Source organism: Vanessa atalanta, chromosome 20 (assembly GCF_905147765.1).
Source record: "Vanessa atalanta chromosome 20, ilVanAtal1.2, whole genome shotgun sequence".
Classification (NCBI taxonomy): domain Eukaryota; kingdom Metazoa; phylum Arthropoda; class Insecta; order Lepidoptera; family Nymphalidae; genus Vanessa; species Vanessa atalanta.
In genome coordinates, this window is record NC_061890.1 from 541,734 (window position 1) to 557,412 (window position 15,679).

The 15,679-nt window shown below is 33.2% G+C and overlaps 1 protein-coding gene across 1 annotated transcript; it reads right to left on the minus strand.

Annotated features, from left to right (window-relative positions):
- Nucleotides 1–8,076: 8,076 nt before the first annotated feature.
- On the minus strand, nucleotides 8,077–14,271 carry LOC125071816 (protein nessun dorma). The gene is made up of 10 exons (XM_047682209.1): nucleotides 14,158–14,271; nucleotides 13,532–13,712; nucleotides 13,064–13,277; nucleotides 12,533–12,762; nucleotides 11,777–11,937; nucleotides 10,341–10,551; nucleotides 9,929–10,101; nucleotides 9,738–9,845; nucleotides 9,214–9,371; nucleotides 8,077–8,657 (listed from the first exon to the last, which is right to left on the minus strand). The coding sequence occupies exons 2-10, from the start codon at nucleotides 13,710–13,712 to the stop codon at nucleotides 8,561–8,563; spliced, it is 1,533 nt and encodes a 510-aa protein (XP_047538165.1). The 5' UTR covers nucleotides 14,158–14,271; the 3' UTR covers nucleotides 8,077–8,560.
- Between the last annotated feature and the right edge of the window lie 1,408 nt (nucleotides 14,272–15,679).

Genomic DNA, 15,679 nt, shown 5'->3' on the forward strand with positions numbered 1-15,679 from the left:
TTAAAGGAAAACACTTGCTGACGGTAAATGTAAGCTACATATATTAATTTTTCATAACACTGTATATAAAATATGAATATGTATATTTAATTTAAATAAAAAGTTCAAGAGCAAAATTTTGTGCTGTGCATTAATTCACTCCTACCCGCCGAATTATTATTAGGATTGAATTATTATCAATGAGAGATTTTAAATATCTTTTCTTCCGAGCATTCAACTAAACTCTAGACCTTATATAACTTTTGAAGGTTAAAATTATGCCTGCTTCTGGAACGCCCGTAGGCGTGATGATCATTCTGGACAAAACAGCTAATAATCGTTTATAACATAAGAGTTTTTGTAATAGACGTTAAGTTCGTCGTCAAGTTCTTTGTCAAAGTTTATTGTCTTTATGTCAGATAATCAAACTGTGCACTTTCTTTATTTTTATTCAATTTACCACTGCTACTAGACTCTGGCCAAACCTCGCAGTTTGTATAAGGGTCATGTATTATTCAGGTATAGATCGGCGAGGTCTTCGAGAATTTTTAAACTTATTTTATGACCGAGTTGTCATTATAGTTTTAATTTTGAGGATGCCCATTTATTAAAAACTAATGAGTTTTACTCTTAATATGAATGTCACTGACAGTATGCATAGACTCGTACATCAAAAATATGTATTGATTTTTCTGCTGACCAAAACAGTTGTCAGAATAAACTACTACTTCTAGGTTTTGTACATCGTGTATAGATTTCGATTTATTTTCCAAATACAATTTAATATATGAGCCTATATAATTCGCTCCTCGAAGTCCGTCGATTTCACTCCAAACGAAACATTAACAATGATCTCTTGCGCGATTACAAGCTGTGAAGAAGTACACATTCAACTTGGCCTTGTAATAGATTACTACATAAGTTTCGCACATAGGGAGAGGCAAAACCAAAGTTAAAGAAATCAAAGTTAATTATAAATTTCATAATTTGGGAAAAATCATAACGTCATTAAACATAATGAAACATTCATTGCAGATAATTTTATAACACAAAATGTTTGTAATAATTTGAAAAACGTCATAAAACAAACAGTGACACTTTTGGAATCGCTGTATACAAACAATATTTAACTAATGGTAACAGAAAAGACTGACCTTAAACAAAAAATGTCGTTTTATTAATTATGTCGATCCTAAGATTCCCGAAGCATGAGAGTCGAAAGCTGACAGTAAACATAAAATGACGGTTTAACTCTCAAAATAAGTGTATTTTATAAACAACGACACGTACTTATCCGTTTACAGTCGTTGTAGGAATAGGCGGAGGAGAGGAGTTCGTTTAGTGTCGATCCGCAACTACTGCTTTCTTGATCAACGGCTGCGAATTAAGACACAAGAATCGAAGCAAAGTGTAAATTCCGCTCTCAGCAATATAATATAAATATAAATTTTCTTAAATTTCGTTTAGTGACGGTATATATAATATATATATATATAGCCTTAAGACTCTACAACTAATCAGATTTCTACCGACCCGTTTATTTGAAATTATACTTAAGGTCTGGCTATAAGCAAATTATTTGTACATGGTAGTAAATATCTACCAAAAGGGCCCCAAATTCATGGGATGACCAAGGGCCCCAGCTTGAGACGGCACTGCGTGTGTTGTATATACCGCTGATACGCAAAGAGCTCCTGTCGTTATTAGCATAGTGTTGGACCTTATGTCAATATGGTAACTCAGTGCCGATTGGTCGATAAAAATAAGTTAGAATTATATAACCGACACATGTAAGGTGTATATTTTGTATAAACTACTAGCGATCCAACGCGGCTTCACGCTGCAATTTATTATTACAGAAACTACTATGGTATAAATTTATAGTCACCCTAATTATAGCATTCAATAATAATGTCGCTCTCGATAGTTGAAAACTTTTTAGAATAGGCTATTTGACAATGCTAAAAATAAAGTGTATATTATTGTAATCAGTATATATTATGAGTTTAAAAATGATTATTTAGTAACGAAAGTTGAAAATAATAATTAATTTATTCAAAAATACATAAATAAAAATGCATTTTTTTAAACATTTGTCACGTGCCACGAAACGCTCCTGATTGGTCGGATTTATGATGACGTAACTTGTTTGTGAACCTCGTTTGCCTACTGTATGTGGATTATATGTGCCACAGATTACAATACAGGCAAATGACGTCACCGACCTCATTGCAGCGCCATATTGTCAAAGTACCGTTTTCGCGCGCTATTTAAATATGATAATGAATTAATTGTTAATTTGATATTTTTTAGCAAATATGTACTAGAATTAAAAAAACAACTTTCACTGGATTCCTTAACCTCTACTAAATAATATAAAATGGATTTTAAAAACCAGTCAAATAGCCTATTGAATAGCTAAAAATAGCTCCTAACTTATACTTCTTAATCTACATTATTCCTAATCTATAATTATTAGCACAGCTGATAGTGGTAAACGCACTTGCACAATTCAATTTTCTTACACGAGTAACCTTGGTTTTATTCATAAACAATATCCATTTTTTGTAATTTTTAAATTTGTCATTTATTTTTCATTGTTATTCTAATTTTTAAATTTGTCATTTTGAAAAGAAAGACGTTTCTTTTGGAGTATTTATTATTTTAAGTCGTACCTACTATTGTTGACTACTACTACGACGTACTACTATTGTTATATTGAGAACTAGCATTACTAGCATTTGACGGATGCGCAATTACTTTAAACCGTCCGACATCTGGCAATCGCTATCCTCGTCTGACTAGTGGTGTTACGAACTAGCTCTCTTTCACTCTACATTTAATATTTTCTAACTTTAACAACCAGCAACCCTTATTTGCGGCCAGATTCAATTAGGCAACCATATATCATAATGTATATTCTGAATGTACGTTGTGACTGTTTTTGTTGTTTGTTTTTCACTTTTCGACCCGTGTTTCTTTGGGAAAGTTGTTTACTTTTATGGTCTGAACCACATATTCAAATTTGGCGGGAGGTCCTAAAATAACCCTGTAATATTAAATGGGTACTTATTATGAATATTGACCTACCGTCGCTTATCTATCTAACATTTTATAGGTCTAGTGCTATAAAGAATTTCACACATAATATACCCACACCATCTCGTCACAGTTATAAGTATTTTAAAACGTTATTTTTTGGACTACTAGATATTTTCTGTTTCCCATCACTAGCCAGTCTGTAAAAAGATCAAGCTAACTTTTACAGGGTATAATGTTATTTTGTCTGTTGCTCTTTCTCAACCAAACCACTGAACATAATTTAATGAATTATGGTATGAAGAAAGATTGAAGTCCTACTTCTACTATTTAAAATTATTTGATGATATTTATTTATGTTATTCTGAATCAGAGATGGTAACACTGTTGCATCGTGATTGGCTGGTTAAAAAAGCGGCCAATCACGATCGAGTTCGACTGACATTTGGGATGAGCGGTCCGCTTATGCAATAGGTTATTTTGATGTGACGGGAGGTAGTTGGTAAAAAGGGGGGTAGACTGGTGTCAAAATCGGAGCTAAACGGGGTTATCTTGTGCCGATTAAATATAGTGTTAAAATAAAAGTATTTTAATCTAATTGAAATGTGTTTGAATTTATTAAACTTATACCCCTAATACCTAAAGACCAAACCCTAAAACGCGAGCGTAACCGCGGGCGACAACTCCCAAGATCTGAACAAGCAAAGACAAAGTAGATCAAAGACCTTTTTTCCCTCTGCTCGTCAACCTATTTGCTTTTGTTTTGTGATTATCTATTGATAAGCTTCAATAAAAAAAATTAAATAAGAAAATAAAATGTGTGTTTATTGATAATTATAATGTTTTAATCAAATATTCAACAAGTACGCGACCACTGGGCAAACAGAGTTCTCTCAATATTTTTAAAATAGTGATAACTGTATGAGAGTTAACTGGCTCACTGATCTAATCAAATCAAATCTCATCCTTATTACATCAGCTATCTCCTAGTAGAGCCGAGATGGCCCAGTGGTTAGAACGCGTGCATCTTAACCGATGATTTCGGGTTCAAGCCCAGGCAGGCACCACTGAAATTTCATGTGCTTAATTTGTGTTTATAATTCATCTCGTGTTCGGCGGTGAAGGAAAACATCGTGAGGAAACCTGCATGTGTCTAATTTCAACGAAATTCAGCCACATGTGTATTCCGCCAACCCGCATTGGAGCAGCGTGGTGGAATATGCTCCAAACCTTCTCCTCAAAGGGAGAGGAGGCCTTTATCCCAGCAGTGGGACATTTACGGGCTGTTTATGTATGTATGTTATCTCCTAGTGAAAGTCCTGTCGAAATCGGTCCAGCAGTTCGAGAGATTAGCTGGAACAGGCAGACAGACAGAGAGACAGACAAAAATTGTTAAATATATTTATGTATATACATAATTACATTTAGCAAAAAGCTGTTTTTTTAATAGTACAAACAGACACTCCAATTTTATTATATGTATAGATATAAAAAATATTTTTCAATGCCATGTCGGGGCCGCAAGGTCAAGCACGTCTTGGGGCCATTTCTATATTTCTATATATATATTTTTTTTCTTTACGTAATTTTATTAATAATAACAATTAATTTTACTACATTAGTTAGGTATGTCGTCACCATATTTAAATAAAGTTGTTTTTTTTTGGTTTGAAGGGTGAGTGAGCCAGTGTAACTACAGGCACAAGGGATATAACATCTTAGTTCCCAAGGCTGGTGACGCATTGGAGATGTAAGGAATGGTTCATATTTCTTACAGCGCCATTGTGTATGGGCGGTGGTGACCACTTATCATGAGGTGGCCCTTTTGCTTGTCCGCCTACCGATACCATAAAAAAAGTATTTTAACGTTGTAATTTAAAGTACTCATACTTACTACCTGTTTTGCTTATTTAAATATTTCATATACTGAATATTTATGATAGAATAATTATATTATGGAAAGTAAATATTACTGTGAACTATGTGTCTTTTGCATCAGTTCTTATGAGGTACTAACTGTGACCGCGACGTCGTGCGCATTTGAATTTAAAAAAAAAAGTTATTGTTGTAGCCTGAGACACTCCTTATTACATCAGCTATCATCGCTATCCATTTTTAAAACTTTATTTCCTAATTTATGGCCTCTATATCCCTTCCCTTCCGCCAAAGATCCTATCTCGAACGTAGCCGTCAAATATTATATACCTAGCTAGTCAAAGAAACTGAGACTTAGACATAGAAAAATTTACTACGTTGATAATCTTTCGTCGAACACAGAAAGACAACAATATTTATTGGTATATCTCCCATAGATACACTATTACTATATTTATATTGATACAAAAATAGTTAACTTGTGTCAATATTTGATATTTAATCATATTTGGATAATTAATCAATAAATATAAATATTTTTTTATGTTGCTGCCAGCTGTACAAATTTTTCCATTCAATGAAACGCCCGGTCAATTACGAAACGACGCCCTTTAACCAACCGATTAAATGTCAATCTATTGTACCTATAATACATCCTACGTTCATTTACTTTGTTCACAATGTATATATAAAAAGAAATAAATAAGATAATATGAAAATAATAAATTTTCATTTCTGGCCCGTCTGGTAGGTAGTAGGTAGGACGTAGAGCCTCCAGTCTCATCCGACATGCTGGTCGAAGACCTTGTCAATCTGTATGGAGAACACATATTAATCAAATTTATCAACTGCAGCTAAGATTGTTAAAAACAATTGTACCAAAAAAAATTAAAGACTTATATAAAACTAATTATCACAACTTATTTATTTATTGCAAGGTAATGCCAGTTAATATTAAAATTGAGTTCATGCTACTAACAGACCAATATTTTAATTTTAATGTAAATCAAACAATAAATACTAATAATTATAACATGCAATTAAGAAATGTCAGTAATCAAAAATTAAATATTCCTAAATACAATAATAACTACGGCAAGCGAGTATTGGAATATGTTATTCCTACTTTAATTAATAAAATCCCTAATGATATAAAAAAACAATTAAACATAAAAAATTATAAAAACAAATTAAAAAAATTCTATGTGGAACATGCTGTATAGTGTAGCTATTCAAATTGTAAAATCCTGGAACTAGTTCAGTGCGCGAGCGTCGACCATTATTACAAAGCTATTATTTTAGTTCTACCCTCAATTTTGTATTTCTGTTACACTTATTATTTTTACTCATACTCATTGTTAATTCGTTATCATTTTAATATGTTGTTATCGTCTTTTGAATCCGCGGTGCGCAGGAAAACCGTCTGTGGTTTTTGTTGTACCGTTTTGTGTATTATTAATGTATTGTTCTTTTGGTTTTTTTTATCAGTTTTTAGTATATATGTATATTTATACCATCTTCAACTTTTGCTGCTATTGAGTTTATTTGTTTTTTTTTTTGTTAGGTACTTACTGTACCTACTACAGTATTCCAAAAATTTATTTCTTTTCGTTTATTCTTTAATTATGTTACTGATTGTATGCGTGTTTATTATAGTATTTATCTGTCTTTCTGTGTCGTATCTTGATATTTTATATTTTGGGCATTCTGTTAATAAGTGCAGTAACGACTCTGGAGTTTTGTCATCACATGTGTAGGTCGGGCTGTCTTTGCATTTAAAACGATGGAGATATTGTCCATATCCACCGTGACCTGTCATAACATTACAAATTATACTTTATTCCAATCGAAGAAGGAATAAAGATAAACAAACATTAGATTTACGTATGTCATGAGATTGGCTAATAGCTCAACTATATTGTACACTAGGTACTGACAGTTGTCTTTATTTATTCCTCTTAACTACTTTAATTTTACTAGCAAAGTAACACCTTTATAACATAATAACTCGATACAGGAAGGTACTTGATACACTCGAGGTTGAAAAACCCATAGTGAATATCATAAATTATTCAAGCTCTCGACCATTGATATCCCTCCAATCCGATACCAAATGTTGTTTATTTGGATTTGGATCAGATATATCCTACGCCAAAGGTTTAAGACCACCTTTTTTAAAGCAGGAAAATAAAGTAATACTCCAATAAAATATTAAATGTTTAATTAACCTCTTTAACTATCTAATAAAACACTAATTGACAAACGATATACTTTAAAAGCATAAATAAATATCAAAAGAACATGCTAAAGAAGGCTACAGTTAGCTAAACCGATTTTTAATCAAAAAATCCCTCTTTACATTGTATGACTTTTTTCACAAGTCTCTGTATACGAGCAATCGATTTGTTGATGGTGTCTTTTGATACATTGCTCCAACTTTCGCATAAAGCATTCCACATTTTTGCTTCCGAGGTTGGGCCACGATTACGGACGTTCCTGTCAAGCGCTTTTCACAAAAGTCATATCATCATTTCACAAACATCATTATCATGATGATGAAATAAAACGCAATCATATTAAATTAATTTAGTTTTAATTCCTGAAACTATAAATACAAAAAGAACATCTCGAATCAGACTTAGCTCTAACAACATAAAAATAATATCATATTTCAATTAATAAAATGGCTTTCATACAGCAGCGAACTAAAATAAATTAAAGCTCTCAAATAAAATGGTAAAATGGACATTATATTCTATTCTATAAAGTCAGAAATCCCTTGAATTAAAACACTAAATATATTTTACATGTAAAATTATTCTTAAGCTTTGTGGTCTGAATTTAGTCATCTCACGCACACTGAGGCGTCTTGTACACACGAGTGTCACTCATACTGATACACGCCGATATTTAAACTAGTGTTGCATATCGATAGTCCACTATCGATAGACTATCGATAGTTAAGGTGTAAGCGATACTATCTATAGTCTATCGATAGTATTGTCACGTGTCAATACTATCGATAGTATCGATAGTTTCCCATGAGCAATACTATTGATACTATCGATATCGATAGTATCGATAGTATTGGCACTATCGATAGTATTGCTCACGGAGAGCTATCGATACTATCGATAGTATTGATCAATACGATACTATCGATAGTACTATCGATATCCTGCAGTTTTCGAGGTCAACTATCGATAGTTCTGCAACGCTGATTTAAACGTTAAAACACTAAGTGAGCCAGTGTAATTACAGGTACAAGAGTCATACTCCCGTTGCTCAGTTGGCTGACGGCGCATGTCACCAACTAGTTTGTACTCATTACAGTTCCGATATCTGTGTTACCAGTTAACATTAGGTACAGCTATGAAAAAAAAATTGGTTCCCTAGAAATAATAATAAAGAAATGAACACGCATATTCTGCGTTTAGATTTACGTATATCGATTATCGTGTGTCTGACTTCAGACCGGCAAACTTATAGTGCTCCTATAGTAAAACTTGAAAAACAAATTAATATTAAACATTTTTATTTATTTAAAATATAATTAACGCCCAGCGAAACAAGCGCTAGTTAGAACATTGCCTTGTTTAATATAACGAATAACTAAACAACATACTTTAATAACAAATTTTCTACGCAATAATAATGAGAAATATATCTAAGCTAAGTTTACATCTTGCTGTACGATCAGAACCTCCTCCTCCAAGTTACCGGATCCAATTTTGCAATTTGATGTTATTTGCAGACCATCCATACTGAAAACAAAGATATATTAACACATTAATAATAAATTTATATGTTGAATTGAAGACATATATCATATGAATCCGCAGAGATGAGAGAGCCGGGATTGCCCAGTGGTTAGTAAGCGTGCATCTTAACCGACGATTTCGGGTTCAAGCCCGGGCAGGCACCACTGAATTTTCATGTGCTTAATTTGTATTTATAATTCATCTCGTGCTCGGCGGTGAAGGAAAACATCGTGAGGAAACCTGCATGTGTCTAATTTCAACGAAATTCTGCCACATGTGTATTCCACCAACCCAAATTGGAGCAGCGTGGTGGAATACACTCCAAACCTCCTCGAAGGGAAAGGAGGCCTTAGCTTAGCAGTGGGAAATTTACAGGCTGCTAAGGTAATGTAATATATGAATCTTATTCAAAGTTAAACTTTACAAATTTCGAGACTTCCCTTCTTAGCGAATGCTCATGTGGTGTAATGAATATTTTATAAGTAAAGATATCGACAAGTCCGAGACTCTCTCTCTCTGTGTGTCTCCCCCTAGCCCCGAGCACAGGCGACACACTCACAGCGCGCCCCCCCCGGCGGTCGCGGTCGCGTCGCGCTCGCAGCGCACGCAGCGCTCGGCGCAGTCGCGCAGCGCGGTGCCGTCGAGGCGCACGCGCGCGCCGGAGTACATCTGGATGCCGACGCCGCACTTCCTTATCAAGCAGTTGCGGAGCTCCACCTGCGGGATGAAAAACTCCATTCACTTTCTCACCCAAACGAGTCAACGGAATATAGTGCGTATGCACGCAAACTCAGGTGCTTTCTTTCTTTTATGAGATGAGGTTACACTGGCTCACTCGGCTCTCAAATAACACAACAATACAAGGTATTGCCGTTTGACGATAGAACATAATACGATGAGTGGGTGATAGCTACCCGGACAGACTCGCACGAGGAGTAGGGTAGCAGGATCAGATCCGATCAGACGCCAAATCAGACAAGACCGGTAATAGTTGAGATTTGGGACAGCTTTACGTGCTTTTTGAGGCACGGGAGTGTATACATTGCCAGACAGTTTGCAAAGATGACTTAAAAATAAACAAACCTTAGCTCCTTTATGTACAACGATTCCAGAATAGAAATTTTCAAATGTACAATCTTCTAAAACTATATCAGCTCCGGACATTGCAACGATGCCCTGCGCAAAATCGCTCTGAAAAGAAAATAAAATTTATAAAATACCAGTCATTTGTCACATGCGGGCTATTAGTATAGCATTTGAAATATATAAATTACCTGAAAACTCTTCGAATCGTCGATTAACATGCAATTCTTGACATGCAGCGTCCCAGATCTCATGACTATAACAGTGTTGACAAGTGCACAGTGTAACGTTAAGTCTCGTATCCTACAATCTTCGCTTAACATGAGTAAACAGGATCGCATGTCCGTTGCTTTGAGTGTTGCTCCTGGAACATATTAAATAAAACATCAAAACAAATGTATTTAATCAATTAAACTAAACAACAAAATAAAAAAATTATCGACTATATTTCAATTCAACTTATTTGATTTATGTAATGAACAGATTTATCATTATTCAAAGACTTTCTCAAGTATGTAATTTTAATTGTGTATAAACATTGAACACAAATGAATATAATTGATAAATAACCATGGGAACTACGTCCCATGTGCCTGTACGTACCATTAAAGCTACAAAATGATATTTGAGACAATGGCATTTCTGGGATTTCATATTCTTTATCACATATTACAACTTCTTCTGGTTCCAGCGACAATCCTTCCTCCGCAGACACCATTATAGAGAGGGTGTGGTCGTTTGTAAGTTGAGAGTAAAGAAATTTTGATATGTTTTCAAAGTCTGCTTTATTACCTCCGTGCCATAAAGCTACAACCTGTATAAATATTTAACACTGAAATTTACTATATAACTCCATAATTACTTATATTATCAAAGAGGTTGTTTGATTAGTTTATTTTAAAGTCTAATAATAAGGCAGATTGGCAAATGTGCCACCTGATGGTGAGTGGTCACCACAGCCCAGATAAAGGCAATGTAAGAAAAAATAACCATTTCAAATATCACAAAGGCACCACCTCCCTCAGGAACGAATATGAAATGTTCCTTGTACCTTTAGTTGCGCTGGCACACCGAAACATAACAGTACTAAGTATTTCTATGTGGCGATAAATTTATAATTTGTGGGTGGTACATACCCTGACTGGGCTTGCACAAAACCCTACCACTAAATAACTACCTATCAGATACTAGCTAAAATTACTATTCCAATTTGTCTGGAAATTTCATATCATAATAGTTTGTAGTTTCTAGGTGGACAAAGTTGTACAATATTTGTTGATTACATGATTACATACCTCAAATTTCTCACATATACATTTATATTAACAAAGCAAAGGTCGGAGGTATAATTATATTCCAGACACTTTTTTTAAATATTGCAAATTGTTAATTTATTTTGTCTGCAATGAGGTTTTTACTGCAGGAAACATATCATACTTCAGAACAGACTTTATAAAGACTAAATGGTATTCATAATATTTAGCTAGTTTGATAACATTCCTGTGAAAACTGACAAAAATTAAGGCTAATTTTGTTTCGGTACCTCGTCACAGGCAGATATTGTGAAATGACAATGAATGAATGATGAATTCAAAAACGCTTCGTTGTGAAGTTTACTTGAATAAAATTGATTTGATTTGACACAGATACCTTTATCTATTTATTTATCCACATAGATAACTGTTCGACCAAATAACGTGGGATAATAATAATAATAAAATATTCTTTATTGTACACCAAGATAAGTATAACACACAGGAAATAAATATAACAAAATAAAGCATGGCACAAAAGGCGGCCTTATCGCTGAAGAGCGATCTCTTCCAGGCAACCTTGGGGCAGAGGAAATGGTCTATTAACGGCATAGGTATACAATTTTTTTAAATGGAATATTCAATATACATACATACGAGTATATTTGTGCATACAAATATACATATCTAATAAATAAATATATAAATAATATATAAACTAATCGATAAATACATATAAAGAAATATTTATATATTACAAAGTTACAGTATATATAAGTTACTTACATTCCTTTTACTCTTGTGTTTTTGCCATTTACTTCTTGCTTTTGCAAGATACTGTTCCCTTATTAATGGATTCTCATACAGAGTCCATTTAGACATAAGTCCATCTAATCTTGCATTCATCTCTGCACACAGAGAAATGTAATTTGGTGGCAGAAGGGAGTCTGAAAATTTAATAAAATTTTCAAATCAGATACACAACCAACAAGTACAGTTTATACATACCTATATGTTGATATATAGGTATACATACTATACACACTACTGTCCATATATAAATTTCGAGTAGTTGTATATTCTAGTAGCTATATATTTCAGACTATTGATTTGACTGCCTCATTGGTATTATTGGCTAGGTATAAGGGCACAAATCCTGGGGTAAAAACCTCAGGTTCAACTCATAGAAGGTTTTTACAGACCAGAGTCTGGGGGTTGGACGTGTGTTCACTACCATGCTTCGGATTTAGGTTCCGTATTCCATACCATCAGATCATGAGAGTCAGGGATTAGAGAGTGCACCTGTGTCAACACACACACCTGTCCACTATAATCTCTCATGGTTGATTAACCAACATAGTTACGTAGTCTCTGGGAAGATTGGCTACCAAGCTGACACTGTTATATTAAGTCTCTCTAACTTGATTGAATCCCTCAATTTTAATGAATTCTATTAAAAATTACCAATCGCCAATTTTATTGTTCTATATACCAGTATAAATCTTTAATAAGATAACGTAAGTAATTAATATGTCAATTTACCATCTTCATCAGCAATATCTCCATCACATAATGAAGAATCCAGTTCTCTTAATTTCTCATGAGCGTTGATAGCACTATTACGTAACAGCGTTATTGAACGAGATATACAGTTTGGTATAGACCCATTGTGCAGTTCCATCCATAGATTCATCCTGTCTTCTATTGTATTTGGAAGTAGGACTTTATCATCCTGATCGTCCCATGGCATCCAAATGTTTTGATAATAAAATCTGAAACATTGGAATTTTATTTTTATTTAAAAAAAAATTATATATCATTTTTTTTATAAGTTAGTTGCAGTAGCACTAGAAGCAGAAGTCCAGTAGAACAAACACCAGTCTCAACAGTTGGTATAGGCTGATACCGAGGCATGTCACACTGAAGAATATGGTATAATGATATTAAAAATACTATCATATTAGTAATTAATGTTAAAACTTGGTATACCTATTTATTATAAGCAACAAATCAAACGTAGATTCCATGCTTATCTAAGAAATCTTGTATATATTTTACTGTGATTTAACCTACCTCATCAAATCTATAAATTCAGCTGTGCTAGAAGCATTCACACATTGCTCACGCTGTTTCACAGTTGGCCAGAGTTCTGTGAGGGGGACGTCCACAATGTTTTCGGGTAAAGACACTGCCTCATGCTGGACACTCAACACATCCACTTGAGCAGAGAGCTCCTCAAAGTCAACCGAAGTTACCGTAACACATGCTATGCATGGAAATCTTACCTCTAAAAATAAAATTATAAATTTTCTTAAATTTTTATTCATATAAATATATATATTTATATTTATAATGAATAGTAAATTAAATATAAAGTATTTACACTGTATTTAAAAAAATACAGCTAAAAAATTGTTAATCTCACATTCATACATATAAATTGAATTATTTTCTGTATTTAAGAATTTATAGTGCAAATAAATATCAGTCCATGGCTAAAATTTATCTTTAAAATAAAATAAACACACTATTTTAACTTACCAAATTTTTTGCAAAATTCTTTAGACAATTTCCACAAAGCATCCCAGCCAACAGGTTCCACAAGAACTTCCGCTTGTAAAGTCCATTGTTCCTTTGCAGTACCTCTTCCTGAACTGAACACTCGAAGGAGTTCCTGTAGGATATCATTATCACTGCGGCTGAAGGTATATACTGTCGGCATCTGAAGTAAAAGTTTACATGTTATATGATTTCCAAACGATTTTTATGAAATGTTTAACAGTGCAACGAGATATAATTTTGAAGAATAATTTATAAATTTAAAATTCTTTATTTAAAATATTGATAAAACCCTACCATAACTGAGTTTCTGATATCAAAGAGTACTTAAAATTTTATTATTATAATAAACAAAATAGCTCCTCACTAGGACGTATACCGTTCTAGAGTAATGTGCAACATAATGAAAACTATATAGTCTGATAAATAGCTTAATAATTGCATCCTTATTACATATTTAGGTTACATTTACGAATGCTTTAGAAAACGGCCGGTAATAAAACGATGAGCGTTAAATATGAGTCATTAGCACAAACTTTAAGCAAGTATGTTTTATTTAATTTTATTGCTATTTGTATTGTTTGTTTTGGTTTTATTAGGAAACTTACTTTTAAAAGAATATTACTTGCGTTAACTTTATACTTTTATAAAATAAGAAAATATTAATTATCAAAAACAAATAACGCCGTTCGTTTGAACTTGAAGTTTAAACTTGAATTTTTGTTGTTATGACGTATAACTTCAGAGTTGCCACTTTTATGTATTATAAACATTTTATAAAATTAAATCTAATCTTTAAAAAATGAACATACAAAAGAGTATTACTATCTTTAGTGACTATATACTCATACTATAAAGAGAGAGTGAATTTTGTGATTTTGTACTATGTTAAATAATTTTGATTAAAAATTAATTTCGTACACTGGCTCACTCAACCTTCAAACCGAAATACGAGAATACTGAGTCTTGCTGCTTGGCGGTGAATCTAAAGTATAAAAATAAGTTTAAGAATATCTGCTACATGGTCAGAAAACAGAAAGTTTCATATAAGATTCTTAGTAGTCAAGAACCGTGATTTTCTTAAGACTAAAACCATCAATTATTTCTATTGAGTTCTTAGTCTTGTTTGGTTATTATTAGGAGTATTACATCAGAGTCCTCCGGCATTAAACTTACTGTTACATAGCGTAGCTTTCTGGGATGAAACTGAGAGAAAACATTTTGAGGAATTCTGCATGTGTCAAATTTAATTTCGTCAATAATGCTCAAACCTTCTCATCAAAAAGTTGGAGGAGGAGGAGGCTTTTACTTTGATTACGTTACATAATCTATCTCTATTCAATATAAACATTTTAAAATATGAAGTATGACTTCCATTAACAACGAATAAGACGAGACTTGTAGAATTAAAATATGTAAATAACGTTATCGGCCATTTAATTTGCGTAGGAAAATGAATAAAGCTCGAGTGAAATCATTATTGTTTTTATTCTTAAGATAATATGCAACAATGAAGTGCTTTAAAGCGAACGCGCCGCGAAGCACAAGAGTTGAAGCGGTGGCGGATATAGAATACGACGACTATGATCAGGTGCTCCACACAGGCCCCCAAAATATTTTTCCAATCAATAAATAATGTCGAATTGTCTTATAACGTACAATTTGTTATTAAAAACGTGTTTATAAAAACTAGATCAAATAAATATGTTTAACATTGCATTTAATGATAGCCCAAGTCTTGACTATTCCACAATACGTAATTACGTAAATATAGTATTAAAACACAGCTGAAGCAAGTAACCTAGAAAATTTACTTAAGCCACGTAACTGGTCCGAGGACATCTTGTAAATAACAATGACAATCATAATATCTACAAAAAACGTTAAGAGACTACCAAATGAAATTTATAATATCCATCTGTTACACCATATGACAAAAATCGCCCAGAAAGATATCGAATTAAATTTTTTTTTTTTACGTAATGTACTCGTATACATTTTCTGACCGTATTCAGGTAGGTACTGACGTGGAGAGTTCCCTAGGGGTTCAAGCTTGGTTCATACCAAATGTCTTTAAATTCAGTTCAGTGTTTTAGCCATGAAAGCATATCAGAAAGGTTTATAATATTA

Bases quoted from the DNA above. Each gene is read 5' to 3' on its own strand.
- LOC125071816 (XM_047682209.1), bottom strand. From the start codon at position 13,712: ATGCCGACAGTATATACCTTCAGCCGCAGTGATAATGATATCCTACAG. The intron at 9,372-9,737 runs GTTTGTTTATTT...TTCATCCCGCAG, and splicing joins TTGTACATAAAGGAGCTAAG to GTGGAGCTCCGCAACTGCTT. The intron at 8,658-9,213 runs GTGAGTGTGTCG...CTTTGTTTTCAG, and splicing joins ACCGCCGGGGGGGGCGCGCT to TATGGATGGTCTGCAAATAA.